At 39.3% G+C, this 17,370-nt stretch overlaps 1 protein-coding gene across 4 annotated transcripts in view; it reads left to right on the top strand.

Moving 5' to 3' along the window:
* LOC111862482 (alanine aminotransferase 2-like) overlaps positions 1–17,235 on the top strand; it is a 29,554-nt gene extending 12,319 nt beyond the window's left edge. For all 4 annotated transcript variants that reach the window (XM_023847944.2, XM_033750680.1, XM_023847943.2 and 1 more), the window contains 10 exons: positions 2,402–2,510; positions 4,568–4,698; positions 5,861–5,974; positions 6,653–6,782; positions 7,599–7,678; positions 8,758–8,878; positions 9,652–9,773; positions 11,205–11,390; positions 12,069–12,217; positions 13,997–17,235. In XM_023847944.2, coding sequence (XP_023703712.1) covers positions 2,402–2,510; positions 4,568–4,698; positions 5,861–5,974; positions 6,653–6,782; positions 7,599–7,678; positions 8,758–8,878; positions 9,652–9,773; positions 11,205–11,390; positions 12,069–12,217; positions 13,997–14,087 — 1,233 coding nt within the window. In that variant the 3' untranslated portion in view covers positions 14,088–17,235. The remainder of the gene's footprint in view (positions 1–2,401; positions 2,511–4,567; positions 4,699–5,860; positions 5,975–6,652; positions 6,783–7,598; positions 7,679–8,757; positions 8,879–9,651; positions 9,774–11,204; positions 11,391–12,068; positions 12,218–13,996) is intronic.
* Positions 17,236–17,370: the final 135 nt, after the last annotated feature.

Below are 17,370 nucleotides of genomic sequence, written 5' to 3' on the forward strand. Positions count from 1 at the left end.
ATATATGATTATAGATGAGATTTCAAGCGTTGATTATATTCCATTTCGAGAATAATTCTTAATTTATTCATATTGAGAAGCCAGAACATGTGGGTGGAGTCTGAATTTATATAAAATGTGCCATTAAAGGTAAAGTTGTTCCTTTGCTTAACTAATTAATTACTATGCCATGTATGGGGGAATGGATGTATAGATCCACATTTTCTTGACCTCGGCACTGGCTGGAGGTGAGTGGTCAGTTTTACGACCCTACTGCTTTAGCCCCGGGGAAGTACCCTCTGATACCAATTGTATAGGCAGTTAGGTGGACCCCAGATCAGGGCTGGACAACATGGAGAGGAGAGAATTCTTGACTCTACCATGACTCGAACTCTGACCCTTCGGTTGTCCAGCCCTTTTTTTTTATTGCTAGTGGAGTGGGACTAAGTCCCTTGTACTGCGGCCACTTCTGTCCTATTGTACCAACCCCAGATGATAGATGAGGGTGATTGTGAATCAATTTGTGGAATGAAGATTGGCAGAGGAAACCGAAATACTCAGAGAAAACCTGCTCAGGGCCAATTTGTCCACCACAAATCCCACCTGACGAGACCAGGAATTGAACCCGGGCCTCCACGGTGCGAAGCCAGCGACTAACTGCTTGAGGTATGGAGGTTCTCCAACCCATAGCCAGTTGCTATACCAGCTGCACTATCTCAGCTCTGAAATACACCATTACAAATTAAAATGGAAATTAGTCATATGCATCGGGTTTGTGCTGTATAATATGAGCTAGATATCTTTATTGGATTAATAAAATAAAAGTCAAGTGTGTCAAAATGTATGTTTGTAGATACTGATATTTTGTTCAAGTGTCAAAACTATAAAAATTACAGCATATAAAGGGTGTCCCAGGAGGAATGTGCCAGATTTTGGGAGGGTGTTCCTTATGTTAAAGTATGCAGATATAACCCAGAACGCCTATGTTCAAAGTTGAATGGTTACGGAGATAATGGCCAAAGAAGTGTGAAACTTTCACATGTCTTACACACTTGTTGATTACCAAATACATATTAAAACTGGCAGGAATATGTGGTTTCTGTAATGTTAATAATGTATGTAACATCAAACTAACTTGTGAGTGACATGAAGCCATTAAATTGAACTACAAAAGAAGTTGCATGCCATGTCAGAGTAGTTGTTAGGTTTCCAGGCACTAGACATAACACATGAATGGCGAGCACTGACATAACATTGCTGACTGCGCGTTCTGGTATGCAAGTGTATGGGGCTAACGTGAGCAATCATCACCACACTCACGGACAAACATCGATAAGACTCGTCAGCTGACAGGTAAAGTGTTTGCACCCGCCAGAAGACCACACTTTTCTTGGGCCATTACCTCTGTACCCATTCAACTTTGGACACAGGTGTTTTGGGTTATATCGGCATACTGTAGCATAAGGAACACCATCCCGAAGTATGGCACATTCCTCCTGGGACACCCTTTATATATATATATATATATAGATAGACACACACACACACACACATTTCCATAGAACAGTTAATGGATTGATAAATTGTTTGCGAAAAGGATCACAAAGGTGAAAGAGACCAAAGCTGATTCTGTCTCCATCATGTTCCATAAAGTCTCCAAACAGGTTCATATTAGTTGCATTGATGAACTCAGCAGTAACTGTAAAAATGTGAAACTCCCAGACTTCCAGCAATAAACTGTATCTGTATTCTATACTCTCCTTCATACTATGTATTCCCATATACATACTATATATCAATATCCCATACTATGTATCAATCCTGGTTGAACCATTCTTCTTCACCATGTTATAACACCTCGTTATTGATGAGTTGGTTCCTTTAGTATGAATTGTCATCTTAGTGCCCTCTGTCTTTTGTGCTATATGATAGAAATCTAATATTAATTAAGTTTTCCTGAACTTAAAAATTTTTTTTTCTCCAGGATTGTCTCAATAAGGAAGCAGCATACAAAATATATAATCAGAATGTTGTTATGTATTTATGCATGTTCTGCCATTTGAACACATTGTGCTTCCAGTTAGAACCTAGGAATGCAACTTCTCCTTGCACAAAGCATAGTTTTTGCCATCTCGCACATTAATCTTAAGTTGCATTGAAGATTACTGTCTTCCAGGGTATGAGCCTCTGGAGTCTGCTAGATCATTACCATCATTTTGGGCAAACCTGCAGCCCCAATCTGCAGGCCAGAATAATGAATATGGAGGCTAAAGGTTCCATCAGAGCACTGGTAATGATTGACCAGAGTATGCTGTGTCACATCCTAGAAGGCAGTGCTCTTCGGTTACCACTATGAGAACCTGTCATCTTGCTTAATTTGTCTTGTGCCCTATTCTTGCATGCTCTATTGTGTTTGTCCCAGGTTCTCGCCTTAGTTTCGTATCCAGTCCTGCTTGATGATCCCCGGTTCCCCACTGATGCCAAGGCTCGAGCAAAAGATATCCTGGCTGGCTGCAGAGGCGGAAGTGTTGGTAAGTTCCTGCACCAAAATTATGGGCCTAAACTAAAAGTGTCTTCATTATAGGCTGTCTTTCAGACTGCCAGAATGTTTGCCCATAAGGAGTTGTAATTTGAGGTCATTGATTTCAAAACCATGGCATCTAGAAAACAACCATTCCAAGAGGTTTGCAGAAAGCTTCTCTTAATAGTATATTTCAGCATGAATGCCAACATAAATAATAGTTATCTCATATGTTTACAAATATGAATTTAAAACAAGAACCAGAAATATTTGTGTAACCCATCACAAGCATACTACAAAATAGAATTTCAATTTTAATTTCTTTTCACCTTCTGTATAGCATGCAAGACCATAAAACATCACAGTACAGTTGTATTTGTGACGTGCTGTCTCTTGTTCTTTGCCTGGATGCTAGCTGCTGAGGCAGGTGTTACTGTCTGATTTTCCCTAGTCCTTCAGGAAAGTGTTAGTGTACTACCATTTTCTTCTGCATCCTTCCCACTTTGTCATTCATAGTCAGGTGAACATGTGTTGCTAAAGGAAGTGAGAAGCATGTTGTTCTCATTCATGCAGCTGAGGGCTGCTGTTCTGAGAGAAAAGTGTGGTGAGCATCATGTCCTTACTGGATTCATTTACGATTAACCGCCCCTCCCCTTCTCTCTCTCTCTTACTCGTACTGTCATCTATTAGCACTTCATAAGATAGAAGTTGGGAGGAGCTGTCCTTGTCTCTGACTCTGTTGTTGCATTTCCAAGCTCCCCAGGGTGTTCATGGGGTATCAAAGAATTTACGGAGGAGATAACATATATGCAGGCTTTCAAAACAAACAGTAACAATTTTTAATAGCCAACATAACAAAAAAGGAAACTCACATACAATATACAGAAATAAATAAGCAAGGCATAAAACCCCAAAAGAGCTAGGCACAACAACCCAAAGTAGCGACTGCCCACAGTCACATGTTATGGACAGTCGTAACAAATAGAAAATTAAACTTCCCCATTTGCACCAACCTCATTAAAGCCATCAAATAGGCTACACCATAATTCAGCAAAAATAATAATAATACTACAAAAAAAATTAACACGGTTGCAACTATACTGGAATCAAAAATATTCCGTTGCGGCCGCTGGCAGCCTTACCCTTACCAGGCAGACAGAGACTGTCCAAACATAACTTCAGAATTTCAGTTCCTGTCCTCCAGTTGGCCGTAAGCAACCTCTCACGACTACGTAGTCCTTCAGACTGCCCCGACACATATACTTCCTTCCGAGACATCAGGAGAGGGAAGGAAGGTCACATGATCTACATAGGTAGAAATAACAGTAAAGACGTCAGGATACTGCTGGTGGGGAAGGGATTAAGGAATGGCAAGATGCCAGGATGCAACACGCATGAGCCAGCTGAGTGCAGCATGGCTCAAAGATATACATTAGTGCCTCAGTATTGATATTACATTTTGAAAAGGCATTAGAAAGGAAGATTCTGAGGACAATATGAGATACAATGAGGCCTGGACAACTATGAAAATGAGGTTTAATAAGAAACCTTTGTAGAAACAAGATGTTTCAAGTGTAATGCAACTTTGGAAATTAACATGGTTAGGCCATATGATTAAAATGGGGGAAAATAAATGCTAAAGTTTTTTATTTCAAAGCATGGTGGGTGAGGGGGTGTAAGAAGACCAAAATATGGATGAATTGACAATGTGGGAAGTGATATCTAAAATGTGGTCATTACAGATCAGAAGAAGGCTGGCGAAAAATTCTTCGAGAGGCCAGAGCCCAATTTGGGCTGTTGAGCCATTGTTGTTGACGATTCCTATAGAAACCCAGGCATATAATTACATTCTTTAGTGTTTGCCACAGTCAGAAGCACTTAGATGCAAATAGAAGACAGTTTGAAGGTATGTGATGGTTAGATGTGCAACAGAAACTTTTTTCTTCTACACGTTAAATGTTGTAGTACCACAGTATATGTAACGTATAATTTTTTTTTTTCTGAATGAAAATAGGAATGCTTTGTATACTCATGTGTTCTACATTTCTCTCCATGTGCTTGTTGCAGGATCGTACACAGACTCCCCTGGCATTGAGATCATAAGGAGGCATGTCGCACAGTACATAGAGAGAAGAGATGGGATTCCCAGTAACTGGGAGAATATAATATTGTCAGCTGGAGCATCTGATGCCATCAAGGTAGCATGGTTCAGGAACTCTGTAGCGATTTATACACCTAATCTGGTATCATAATGGCCTGCATATATACCTCTGACAAAGGAAACATGTACACAGAACATTCTGGGGCGTGGAGCCAGGATGACCCAGTTGATATAGTGACTAGGTTATGGGTTAGATGACTTAGGAACTAGGGTTTGATTCTTAGTGGTAACAGGTGATTTTCTCGTCTCGTGTCCAGGGTAATTCTGGGGCCCACTCAGCTCCTGTCCAGTAGCTATTGGGCTCCTTTGGCCTGAGAGTAAATTGGCCAGAGCATGAAGCTGACCTCTGTCTGTTGTTGAGGTTAGTTGTACATGTAACTTTACCACCTTTCCCCATATAAGAATATGGACTACTTTATTTATTCATTGTTGGGGAACTTCTGAGAACACCAAGGAGGAGGTGATGTTAAAATTGATCTTAGGAGGATAGGATGTATGGACATGAACTGAGCTGAAGTGACTTAGGATCACGTCACGTGGTGGGCTTTTTACTAGAGGTACTGAACTCACCAGTTCTGTTAGTAGTTGGCCGTCAGTGTAAGGCGAGTTCCAATATAATTACACGTAATTAGATTTCTTTTTAACAGGCTTCAAACGTTCCTTGTGTATGAAGGGAGTGAAATACCATGATGGCCAAGTCATGTCTTTCCATCTGTACATTTTGTCTCTTGAAATGACTGAAAGGATTTTGATTAAATCTAGTATTATAGGTCTGCACTAGAAGAATGTTATAAAATCATTTTGATTCTGGTTTTATAAATCCAACCTACCACTACTTTGAATGGAGCTCCAATTACGCTTTTATGAATCTTTTCAGAACTCATCATTGTATGAAAAATTTATCATCATCTTCATCATCATCATCACCATCACCATCACCATCCTTTCCAGTATTAGGTTAGTTGACTGCTGTTACATGTAATACAAAACAGAATCCTTCTATTATGAATTCTAAATTAAGTACCAGAATAAACGATTTCATAATGTGTGCAGTATGGTGTCTACAGTATGATTAGTTTTGCAGCAGTATAATTGATGTGTGCAAGAAGTGAGTGTTATGGTCAACGAGGTATTAAAAACATTGAAGAATGGACTCCTATATTCTGTGAGATTTAATTTTGCCTATTTTTGTTTCTCAGTCAGTTTTGAAGCTGCTGGTTAATGAGGTTGATGGCAAGAAAACTGGAGTGATGGTGCCTATCCCTCAGTATCCCCTCTACTCAGCGACACTGGCAGAATTCAACATGCATCAGGTCTGTGCATTTGTATGAAGCTAGACCAGTCTTCTTCCCTTTGCTCCTCATAACATAAGAGAGTATGATGAAATCAGAGAGGCCTCGCCCCTTCTGACTGACAGACTGACTTTCTTTACTTTTTTTAATTGCTAGTGGGGTGGGACTAAGTCCTTTATACTGCGGCCACTTCAGACCTATTGTACCAGCCCTAGGTGATAGGTGAGGGTGATTCTGTAGCAATTGGTGGAATGAAGATTGACAGTGGAAACCGAAATGTTTCAACTGGGAGGTGTTTGACCACCATCCTTACAGCCCCGATCTTGCTTCAAGCGACTGCCACCTGCGTACTTACCTGAAGAACTGGTTAGGATCACAGCAGTTCAACGGTAATGAAGAGTTGATGGAAGGTGTCAAAACATGGCTGAGCTCACAGGTGGCAGACTTCTGGAATACAGGCACACAAAAAGCTTATTTCCAGATATGACAAGTGCCTCAATTCAATTCAAGTGACTACATTAAGAAATAGCTTAAGTATGTATGCATTGTATGTATATTCTGTAAATAATAACTTTTTTCTCATTGCTTGTTTTGTTAACAGCTCACCAGAGGTTACTTTTGTAATAGTCCTTGTGCTTCTCTGATTACAGCCGCTACTTGTGCAACAAGGTGACATTATTTGTATCTGTTCAATTTCAGATCGGTTACTACTTAGACGAATCACGGGCATGGGGGATGGATATAGCCGAGCTACAGCGAGCTTTAGACGAAGCAAAGAAACACTGTATTCCACGAGCCATTGTGGTTATCAACCCTGGGAATCCCACAGGTATGCTTCATATTGTCTCTCTTTGTAAATCTATGCTACTGTATTTCAAGTATACAATGTTATTACCATCACTGGAGACTTTTAGATGTAACTGAACGGGTTCGTGTAGCAGTAATCCTGTAGACCTGTATCAGGAGGTGCTTGTGACATAGGTTATTGAATATTGTGACCGAACTTTTTGTTGTAAGATTTGAGGCTTTCACGGCAGTGACTATGAAGAAAGCAGTCTTTTGGGATTTGGCACCGTGTATAAGTGGTGTTAACCGACGTTTCGGAGGAACGTATCACCTCCATCAACATCGGTTAACACCACTTATACACGGTGCCAAATCCCAAAAGACTGCTTTCTTCATAGTCNAACTTTTTCTTGTTTTCCTCCATGTCACTGGACTGACGCTGTGACAGTGCCTTGAAATAGACCATGGTTGTCTCTGTGCTTTCAGCCTTATGTGCGGGTTGCCTATTTACCCCCAGAAAGATTCCTAGTACTCATTTATGTTAAAGATTGAGTCCACCCCAGGGCTATGGTGTGGCTGGAAGGGATACATCAATTGAAAAATCCAGTGACCCCATCAGAAATCAAACCCGTGAACTTCTGGCTTGTAGCATAGTGCCTCAACCAACTATGCTACTATGTGCCCCCTAAAGTCAATAAATAACTTACATAAACTCTGTAAGTGAAGCAGTGCTATTAAGTAATCTAAGAATTATACTCAGAAAAATGTTGAAACTGGAACTGCTTCTGCAAATGCATTCATATTTCCACTTTTGTAGTTTGGTGCCTTGAACTCATATGATGCTGTTTACTGCTTTTAGGTCAGGTGCTATCCAGAACAAACATAGAAGAAATTATCAAATTTGCACACAAAGAAGAATTGTTTATATTTGCAGATGAGGTAAGAAAATGTCAGAACATTAATTGCAGTCTTAGCACATTGAGGACCAGTAAAACCAGCATGCGCCCTGAGGCATATCAAGTGTCTGTAATTGAAACAATTTTTGTAAACATTAGATATAACGTTTGTGTAGCTTTCATTTCAAGGAATAGATGTTTTAAATCTCATACTGTAGAGTGGTGGCTGTGTTTTATCATCAGGGAACTGGGGTTTTCAAATCTCTCACTGCTACAAGTGAAGTCATGCCATGGTGGAAGACAGAACGATTGATATTGAGAAAAGAAGGCATTAGTTACAGACTGTGATTTTGATGTGGGTGCAAATAAAATGATGGAAGTCAGCAATAATAACTGTATTAGTCAAATATTTTAGGTCTTAGCAAAATGACCATCTTTTCACAAACCAGAGAAGTGTTAGTAAAAGTGATGATATTATATGAGTAATATAAATGTGTTTCCTGGTCATTTCTCTACATTTTATTCATTAAATCATTAACAAGCATCAAGTAGTTTAGGAGTTACAATTTATTTTTGTAAAAGTTGTATGAGGAAGTAGATGGTGCACTCTTTTCTTAATTTGCTTAGTGGGGGATGGAGTCCAACTGGGTCCACTCAGCACATCGGCCACTGATTGGACTATTGTAGCCTGCCTGGGTGATTATGATGATGGAAAATTTGATGGAATGAAGATTGGCAGGGGAAACCGAAGTACTCGGAGAAAACCCACCCAAGCACCTATTTGTGCACCACAAATCCCACTTGACCAGACCCAGGATCGAAACCGGGCTGCCGCAGTGGGAAGCCAGGGACTAACTGCTTGAGCTATGGTGTGGCCTAGGCAGTGCATTTACTGCCATGCATTTAGATATCTGTGCAAATCTGCATGCCAATCAGCCATGCCTAGAGAGACTGTCAAAAGCATTTATCATGGGAAAACAGATGTTTCTACAAAACGTGTGAGAGTTAGGTACATATTTCAGTTAATCACGCTTTATGCTGTTATCTTTGAATGTTTTGCAGCAGTTGAAGAGACAGTAGAGTCATGCACCACTGTACACATTTTCTTTTGTCTGTGCTCAGGTGTATCAGGACAATGTGTATGACCCTAATAGCAAGTTCCATTCATTCAAGAAAGTTCTGGTGGAGATGGGAAAGCCATATCACAAGATGGAGTTGGCGTCATTTATGTCATGTTCAAAAGGTAAGGACACAGGATGTGAGAGAACAGGCTTCATTGTATGATGTTCTCACTTGGAATGTCTGAAATTGATAGACGAGTCAGTGAAGTTCTGTGTTGTGGGCTTCTGTGACAATGTGTAGTGTGATAGGTGGGTACCCACGTTATGTAGCAGCATTCTGCCTCAGGCCACAGGGTAGACCATAAATCAGATGAAGAAAGAAACAAAAGACAGCATAAAAAGAAACATCTCATATCACAGTGCAAAAAACTACTGAATAGAAATAGTATAAACAAAATTCTGATACTTCCCTCTGAAGATAAAGGTAGTATGTTCTTGTGAAACACTGGTACCCGTATGCACGGTGTCACAGCACAGCAGACCACAGTATGAATCTTTACCAGTCTGATAACCCCAAATCTTACACAGTCATTAAAGTGACTGGCTCCAGGCTGGATGCAGGGTTTGATTCTCGGAAGGGGCAGATACGAGTATTTCCCCTTTTCCTCCACAGCCATATTAACTCAAGAGACTACCGACCTTCAAGCCAGAATGGTACTGTTGAACTTTCTGCATGCCACCTGCTGAGGCTGATTCCTCACAGATTTTTCTACCCTGAAGACGGAGGCAATGTGTTCATTCTAAACGTTGGTTCACACAAGATCTGCACGGTGTCACATCCCAGAAGATGGAATTCTTCAATTTAATACATTTCTTTTGCTGTTATTTCATTGTAAACTAATATGTTTGATTTGTTTCAATCACATTCTTACACTGTTTGTGTTGCATGTTGCAGGTTACATGGGGGAATGTGGCCTGCGTGGTGGTTATACAGAAGTTGTCAATTTGGAACCTGATGTTAGAGCAATGCTGTTTAAATCCATTTCTGCGATGCTGTGTCCCACTGTTCTTGGACAGGTGTGTACAGTATAGTAGCTGTTTATTATTTGTTCCATATCATGTGCATGTCTGTAGAAGCACAGTGATTAATGTACCAACTTGCCTTTGCCGTGAAGAAAAGTTAGTGTATTAATACTCTAAATCTGGCTATAGTATAGTGTGACGTATTTGCGCTATGCAGGACACCCCCCCACCAGCAGTGATGTAACAACACAGGAACCACTGCCACTGCTACAGCAACAGACCAGTAAACATCCCCCCCCCCCGCGGGGAAATAAGAGCAAATCCTACTGACATAACAGGGGACAACACTGTTAATACGAGGCAACAGGGAACGGTATAAAAGGCAGTGTGTGATTAGGAGTGACAGAGGATGGATTGTGAAGTCGCTGAGTGCAGCAGAATTCCAGCAGCTACACATTGGGTTGCATCAAGTGCAAGGCAGGAACTCCAGCAGGAGAAGTATTTGTGATGCTGCAGATGACAGTAATTGGGAAATTTTAGATTGTGTCAGTCTAAGAGTAAGTGGAATAAATTCGCTAGATCCAAGACAGCGTGAAGTTATTTGTCGTGTTACATATCCAACATGTGACAATATGTACCATGCTACTTGCCTTCCAACAGAATCAACACTAGTATACGTGACATGGTGAAATTAAAAACTCTGCAGTATGTAAACATAGAATTTTCACTGTATGGCAGATTAGGGCATGTAGTTCTATGGATCAACACTAGAAGGCACTGCATGATAGCAATGTGAGATTGTACTATCTACAGTCAGGCACTGTATTTACCGTGCCTCAGTTTGTACATTCTGTTTTTCAGTGAATATCGCCCTTTGTTCACACTGTTCTTATGTTGAAACGCAAGTCAAGATTCAAGGTGAGGTGTGATGCACAATACAAAGCCCTTCCCTTTTCAGCACCTCTGAGTATGATGTAATAAGATTATTTTGAATTATGAATTGTGATTTTCTTCACTTCCTTCAAGTGGAAGCTGAAACAACAGCAACAACCACCATCACCACCACCACCTTCCACTTCCTCTTCTTATTATTTACTGATGCTGCAACCCTCTGTGAGTTTTGGCCTCCTCCATGTTTTCCTAAAAATAAATTTTTGTGGGATGCGGTTGTTAGCCCCATGACCCACCCCCAGCCTGGAGGACCATGAACTGCACTTCTTCATCAGGTCCCCTTTGAGCCGTCTGTCATGGTTGCCCTTTCTAGGCGATTACACTTCCTCTAGCATAGCTCTATGGGTCATTGGGGCACAAACCTCCTCTCCACAATGAGGCAGCAATCCTCAAGGAGAAGTTGAAGTAACACCATAACATAGGTTGTGACTATTTCTGTAGCTATCCACCCATCCAAAGCTACAGTAGACGTGCATTTGATGAAACCTCATTGTGTAAACAGAGATACAAGCAATCTGTTTCGCTTTCTTGCAGAGCGTGATGGATCTAGTTGTGAATCCACCAATGCCGGGAGAGCCCTCCTATGATCAGTATGTGAAGGAGAAGAAGGCTGTACTCCATTCGCTAGCGGAGCGAGCCAAGATGGTTGCTGAAACATTTAACAGTATTGAGGGAGTGTCTTGTAACAAAGTTCAAGGTGCTATGTATGCTTTCCCAAAGGTACACACATTTTATTTTAGGAATAAAAGGATTAATTATAAAGCTTTGCCTGGGAAGCATAAAATAACGCTGTTCAGTTAATGCATAACCTTGATGGAATCACTGTGAATACAGTAATGTTCTGCACACAAATATTCTGTGCTCTAGTTCATGATGAAATTAGGAGAAGTGTACATTTTGGAAATGATTGTTATTATTTAATTGAAAAACTGATATCAGATATCACATCTGCTTTCCAGTTCACTAAAGATTTTATATAGGGCTGATGGAACTTATGCTGTCATCATCTGTGATGAGCAAAAAATCAATACAGATAAATGGAAATATCTTTGAAATTACATGTTTGTGATCTAATCCACTTGCTTTTTTTAATTCCTCCATATATTGAATAGTAAGTATGAACAATAAATGATACTATGTGTACATTTTATACAATGTGAGAGACAATATCTAATGAGTTAGATGTCCTGTGTGAAGCAATTGGTCAACAGTAGTTCATTTCTCTTGTGTAGAAATATCTAGCTAGTAAAACTTATGCTTGACCTTTGACTTGAGTCAACAGCTACTGTCCGTCATCACTCCTAAACCAAACAGCAAAAGAAAACCTTCCTAGTATTGTGACTTATGCCATTGTTGCTCTAAACAGTTTATTTGCAGGGCTTGTTTTGCTTCTTTCAGCTTGATCTTCCAAAGAAAGCCATCGAGAAGGCAGAATCTTTAGGACAGTGTGCAGATGTTTTCTATGCATTCCAGCTGCTTGAAAATACAGGCATCTGTATAGTACCAGGATCTGGCTTTGGGCAGCAAGCAGGCACTTTCCACTTCAGGTCAGTACTACTATTGTTGTCTTAAAATAAGAAGCAAAGTTTGCCCCTTAAGCAGTCAAGACGTGACTGAGTGGAGTAAACTCCATGCTTTTGTATTAAGTCTTCCCTATCCTGTATCAGAAGGCTTGTAACAATTTCCCAATGCAAGTCCACTCTCAGAAGCCTTTACACTACATTATGATGTTGCGCTGAGTGTTATATGTCTTTGCTCTTACATTCTTTGACAGGTGTTCTAGTAGTTCACATTATAAACAACAGAATCCAAGAGTTTCATATTTTCCCATATAAATTTTTTTACTTGATTCTTTAGTTTGACCCATATTTCTAGGTTGCAGGATTGAAGTTTGAAAAAAAAGTGATGTTTAGATTTTAACGTTGTTTCTAGATGGAAATTAGTAGTCTTCTTCATGCTTTGGTTGCTTAACCCCTACTCACAGCTATGGTTCGCACTAAAATTTTCATCCATAATGAGTAATTATTTAATTAACTTCTTTTAGTGCTTAATGTTTCATGTTCTACATTGGAATACTATTTTTATGTTTTCATTTCTCACTCTATTTGTATGTGTTGTCTCTGTTTTATTGTGTCCATATGATTTGTCTTATTTTGTGGCATCATCTAGATGCCTGCCTGTAGTTAGCTTTTATGCTCTTGCCTAATACTTCAGAAAATTAATCGTGATCACATTATGTAACAATGCTCTTTTGACTGCAGAGTTGTCAGATAACATGGAAAATGATCATGAATGGTAAATATGTAACAATTTGAAGCAAGGCAATTTTGGGTTATTTTTACGTGGAATTTCAGCTTGAACTTCGGGCAACTGCAGGAAAACTGGAGATTGTTAGCAACCTGACCATGATTCGAACTAAGTACTTCTTGAATACAAGTCTAAGAGAACTACTGCATTAATTTCCTCAGTTCCAGTCATTGGTTCAAATGTGAGAGACTATATTGTTTTTCCCTGCTATTGAAAAACTGTCTTAAATAACTGAAGAATCAACCATTGAGCTTTAGGGGGCCCATACACCTACAAATCTGGCTCATGAGTCCAACTGAAGCGTAGGATCCTTCAGGGTCTGTATAGGTTCTTGTGATCACAGGATAAGACGAGCAGAGGAGGACAAAGAGGTAAGCAAGGCGGAAATACCCAAAAACAAATAACCAAATCAACTAACAACAAAGAATAAATATAATATATAAATAAAGAAAGAATACAAAACATGATACAAATACCTGTTACAAAATGATTGCAGAGTTCGCTTTTCTGAATTTGAATGCCATGTAGAGAAATAAATTTGGACAGTCGAGGATGGCCTCGACCGGTGGTCTGAAATGGAAACAACCTACCCCTTCGACGGTTGGGAAGTCAAGAGCCCGTAGCTGCCCACCGTAGGCCGCTAAGCCGGCTCAGCAAGGAAGGAGAAAAAGGGGAAGACAGTAGATGGGAGAAGTGCGCACACAGACCACGGACATGAGCCGACGTCACACAACTCGGCTCAGGTTCCAATCAGCCAAACTCGTCCGTGCGCACGTCGCCACGCTCGTGTGTGGTGAAATTAATCCGAGCCTGGCTCCTCGCCAAGCTGCACTCGCAAGCCAGACTTGTACATGTATGGACTGCCTTATACTCTGGTCCTTTGGCGTGTCTTACATTGTTATTATTTCAGGAGTACAATTCTAATGATGAGATCATGAAGGGAGTTATCTCTGCATCTCTATACATCTTTCTAGTATGGTGCTTATGCACAGAGATTAATTTACCTGGTCATGTTTCAGGACTACGATTCTGCCACAGCCAGATAAGTTGAAGATTATGCTGAACAAATTTAAGGAGTTCCATCTAAAGTTCCTTGCAGAGTATAAGTAAGCTTTCCTTATTTCATGTTTTTCTTCCCACCAAACTCGAATCATGTTAAGTTTTATGTAAATACCTTGAAGGTAATTTTAATATGTAATTTTTATTTCATTAGGGACTGAAAGTGTGGCATCTGTACATACATATCAGTTTATTGAACAGTAATTGTTTGGTAAGGTGATCTGTTCAGAAGGTGGAGTTCAGAGTTGAGATGCATAATTGAGGGGAAAGGGCTAACATAAGTAAGTTTGTGCAAATGCTTTGAATTTTTGTGTGCAATATTGACTTCATCTTAGGAATCTCTTATTAGAATTCTTATTCATGTATGTTCTGAATGTGTAAAGTTAATTCTCTTGTTAAATTAGTATGTAGTAATATTATGCAGTAGAATTTGGTTACTAATATTGCAATCTTAACTGACAAATTGCGTCATCTGTTAAGCAGCTGTCATATTTCAACTTGGCTCTTCAAATGAAAGACGTACATACTAACAGGATACTGCCATAATGTAATACATTTCATAAGTATTCTTGAGCCTGTGTATGAACAGTTTTAATGAAAATTTAACATTTCTCTTCAAAGGTATTTCAGGCTTGGTTGTTTATTGTTAAGTTGTATTGGGTGGGAGTATGTATTAGATGGGATCAGAATGGTAGTGAATCCCTAATTGGTACTCTTCATCTAATGTTATTAGAACTATTTAATTCGAAGATGATGAGCTGGAAGGGATGTGACTAGTGTGTGGAAGAAACAAGATATACATACAAAATTGTAGTCCTAATTCCAAGGGAAGAAACCATTGGAAAATATGGGCATAGTTTGTAGGGCAATAATAAAACTCATTTTGGAGAAATAAGGAATGAGGGCGTGGTTTGGATTAAACTGGCTCCTGATTTGGGATGGTACTGGGGCTGTGGGGACATGTTAATGGACTCATCATCTTGAAAACTATAACTAATCACACAAGGCTGTGGTCCATGGAGTTAGTCCTTTTATACTAAAGTCAATTAATGGTTATGTGCCATAGTTAAAGATTGGAGTATTTAATAGTTTTTATACTGTTTTTATATAAATTATATATAAATATATATATATATATATTATAAGTATATAATTATGTAGTTGTTGTAACATTTGAGGTTTTCATAACAATGACTGTTCATTGCAGTCTTCTTAGTTTGAGAGGTCATGTGATCTTGTAATTGGATACCTTCATTTCAGGGGAACATGCTTCCTCCATCTTCAAGGTTGAAGTTACTTCAGCCCTGAAGATGGAGGCAACATGTTCCTCCAGAATGTCGGCAGATTGTAACAACTTAGAAGACCGGAATTTTGATTGTGTAGTGTCCTTTTAAGTATTTTAATATAAAAAGATATTTATGTTTGCATATCTGGATAGATATGTATAGGATCCAGATTAATGAAAACTGTTTTATACATTTAAGAATTTAGATTTTCCATAATTTGCTCATTATGTAACCAGTGTAGTTTTCATCAGATTTGGATACTGGATTAGCTCAGTCAGTACAGTGCTTTGATACAAGCTGGATGGTCAGGGTTTGATTCCAGGCAGGCACAGTGATTTATTTTTTATTGCCAAGCCTCAACGAGCTCTGGCTTACTGTGGTACTCTAGGCTTCCCTGGAGGTAGGCTGCAAAAGTGTATATCTCACCACTCTACCTGAAGCAGGGCTGAGGTTCATGATGTATAGCGTTTTGCCTCCACGCCCGCTGTGTGCCGTCATGGCGTAATAGTTAGGCACAGGGTTAACTTTAAAATCAGCTTTATACCCAGTGATTGGTTAACCATTCATTTATTTTTTTGGGGGGGGGAGTCATTAGTCATAGAAATTGTATCATTCAAGAAAAGGGTAGAATTGTAGCATTCAGGTTTTTGGGTGTGACATGAACCCAGCCTCACAAAGTTCTAAATCTGGACCTTCAGGATATTTGCCTTCCAGCTCCTTAACATAGCACACTTATATTTTCAACTCCCTGAACTTTGGAGATGTTATATTTGAGACTTTTTTTGGTACAGATGCAAGAAAATTTTGCAAAATTGCACCTCTGTCAGTTTCACCATGTCTCACTGTCACACATAAAAACTCATTACCCATTGAATTGGTCTTCATGGAATTTTATGTTAAGTAGTTTTATTATAACCTGTCAACACATTCCAGTCTTTGTTAAAATGTGACAGCAATAGCAGATGCTTTACAGAAAGACCAGCATGCATTTCTGTGAGCATCTCTAAAGACTTAAACATTTATTACAGTGACTGACATTTTGAACCATTGTAGAGGAAAATGAAATGCATGCGTCATGCCCAGTACACTTCCATGAAGTTTTACAGTTTTCAAAATAATGAAACAGAAGAGAGCAAATGAACCATATTTGATATATTTGATTTGGTTCATCCCAGTGTGTCACATTAGCAGTATGACAAAAGGTTAAACAATTCCATTCAGTGTCACTGATATGTCCTTCTGAAGATGGTCTGTAAGACCGAAACATGTCAAGGATGAAAGATTGAAAAGGAGAGAAAGAAAATAAAAACATTTTATTAGTCACACTTGACAGAGTTGATTAGCCTTTTGTCATACTTCATATACTCTGCGTACGCTTTATAACTTATTTGCCACACCAGTAGTGACTTCAGATAAGTTCGTTAGCACTATATTACAGAGCAGATTTTATCTTCTTTTCCTGTCTGCATTGTGAAAAATAATCTGAATTTATTTTTTACCTCCATACCAGGCACCTTATTGGTATGTTGCATAAGCACAGACGTAATACTTCATATTAAATATGTATATTATGAATAGGGGAACACTTTCTTGTGTATTAAGGTCCATTCAGAATGAAGTGGAATTTGGGACATTGGGTATTGTCACATCCATAATCAGAAAGTTTGTAAAAATGTGTAGAAAATATCTTAATATAGAAGGTATTATATATTTTCATGTATTAGGGTGACTGTTAATGGGGTTTGGATTAGTGATTTGATTTATTGGCCGCTTACAGGTTGTACTACAAACAACTGTAACCCTATTGCTATTCACCGTTCCACACACTACTGTCTTCAGTCTGTTACAGTCTCCGCTATCTGTTTCCTGGCAGCTGATTTCAACACAGCATCTATAACAGCCTCACTGAATTACACAATGAAAATAACACTGTACTATAGCACACATAACATCTTCTCTTCACAGCTTGACTCCTTTCTTCACAACTGAACTGACAACCCTCAAAATCGCTCTCTACATTTCTCATTCAGTCATCACCTCAGCTGGCC

Source organism: Cryptotermes secundus, unplaced genomic scaffold (genome assembly GCF_002891405.2).
Source record: "Cryptotermes secundus unplaced genomic scaffold, Csec_1.0 scaffold816, whole genome shotgun sequence".
NCBI classification, from domain to species: domain Eukaryota; kingdom Metazoa; phylum Arthropoda; class Insecta; order Blattodea; family Kalotermitidae; genus Cryptotermes; species Cryptotermes secundus.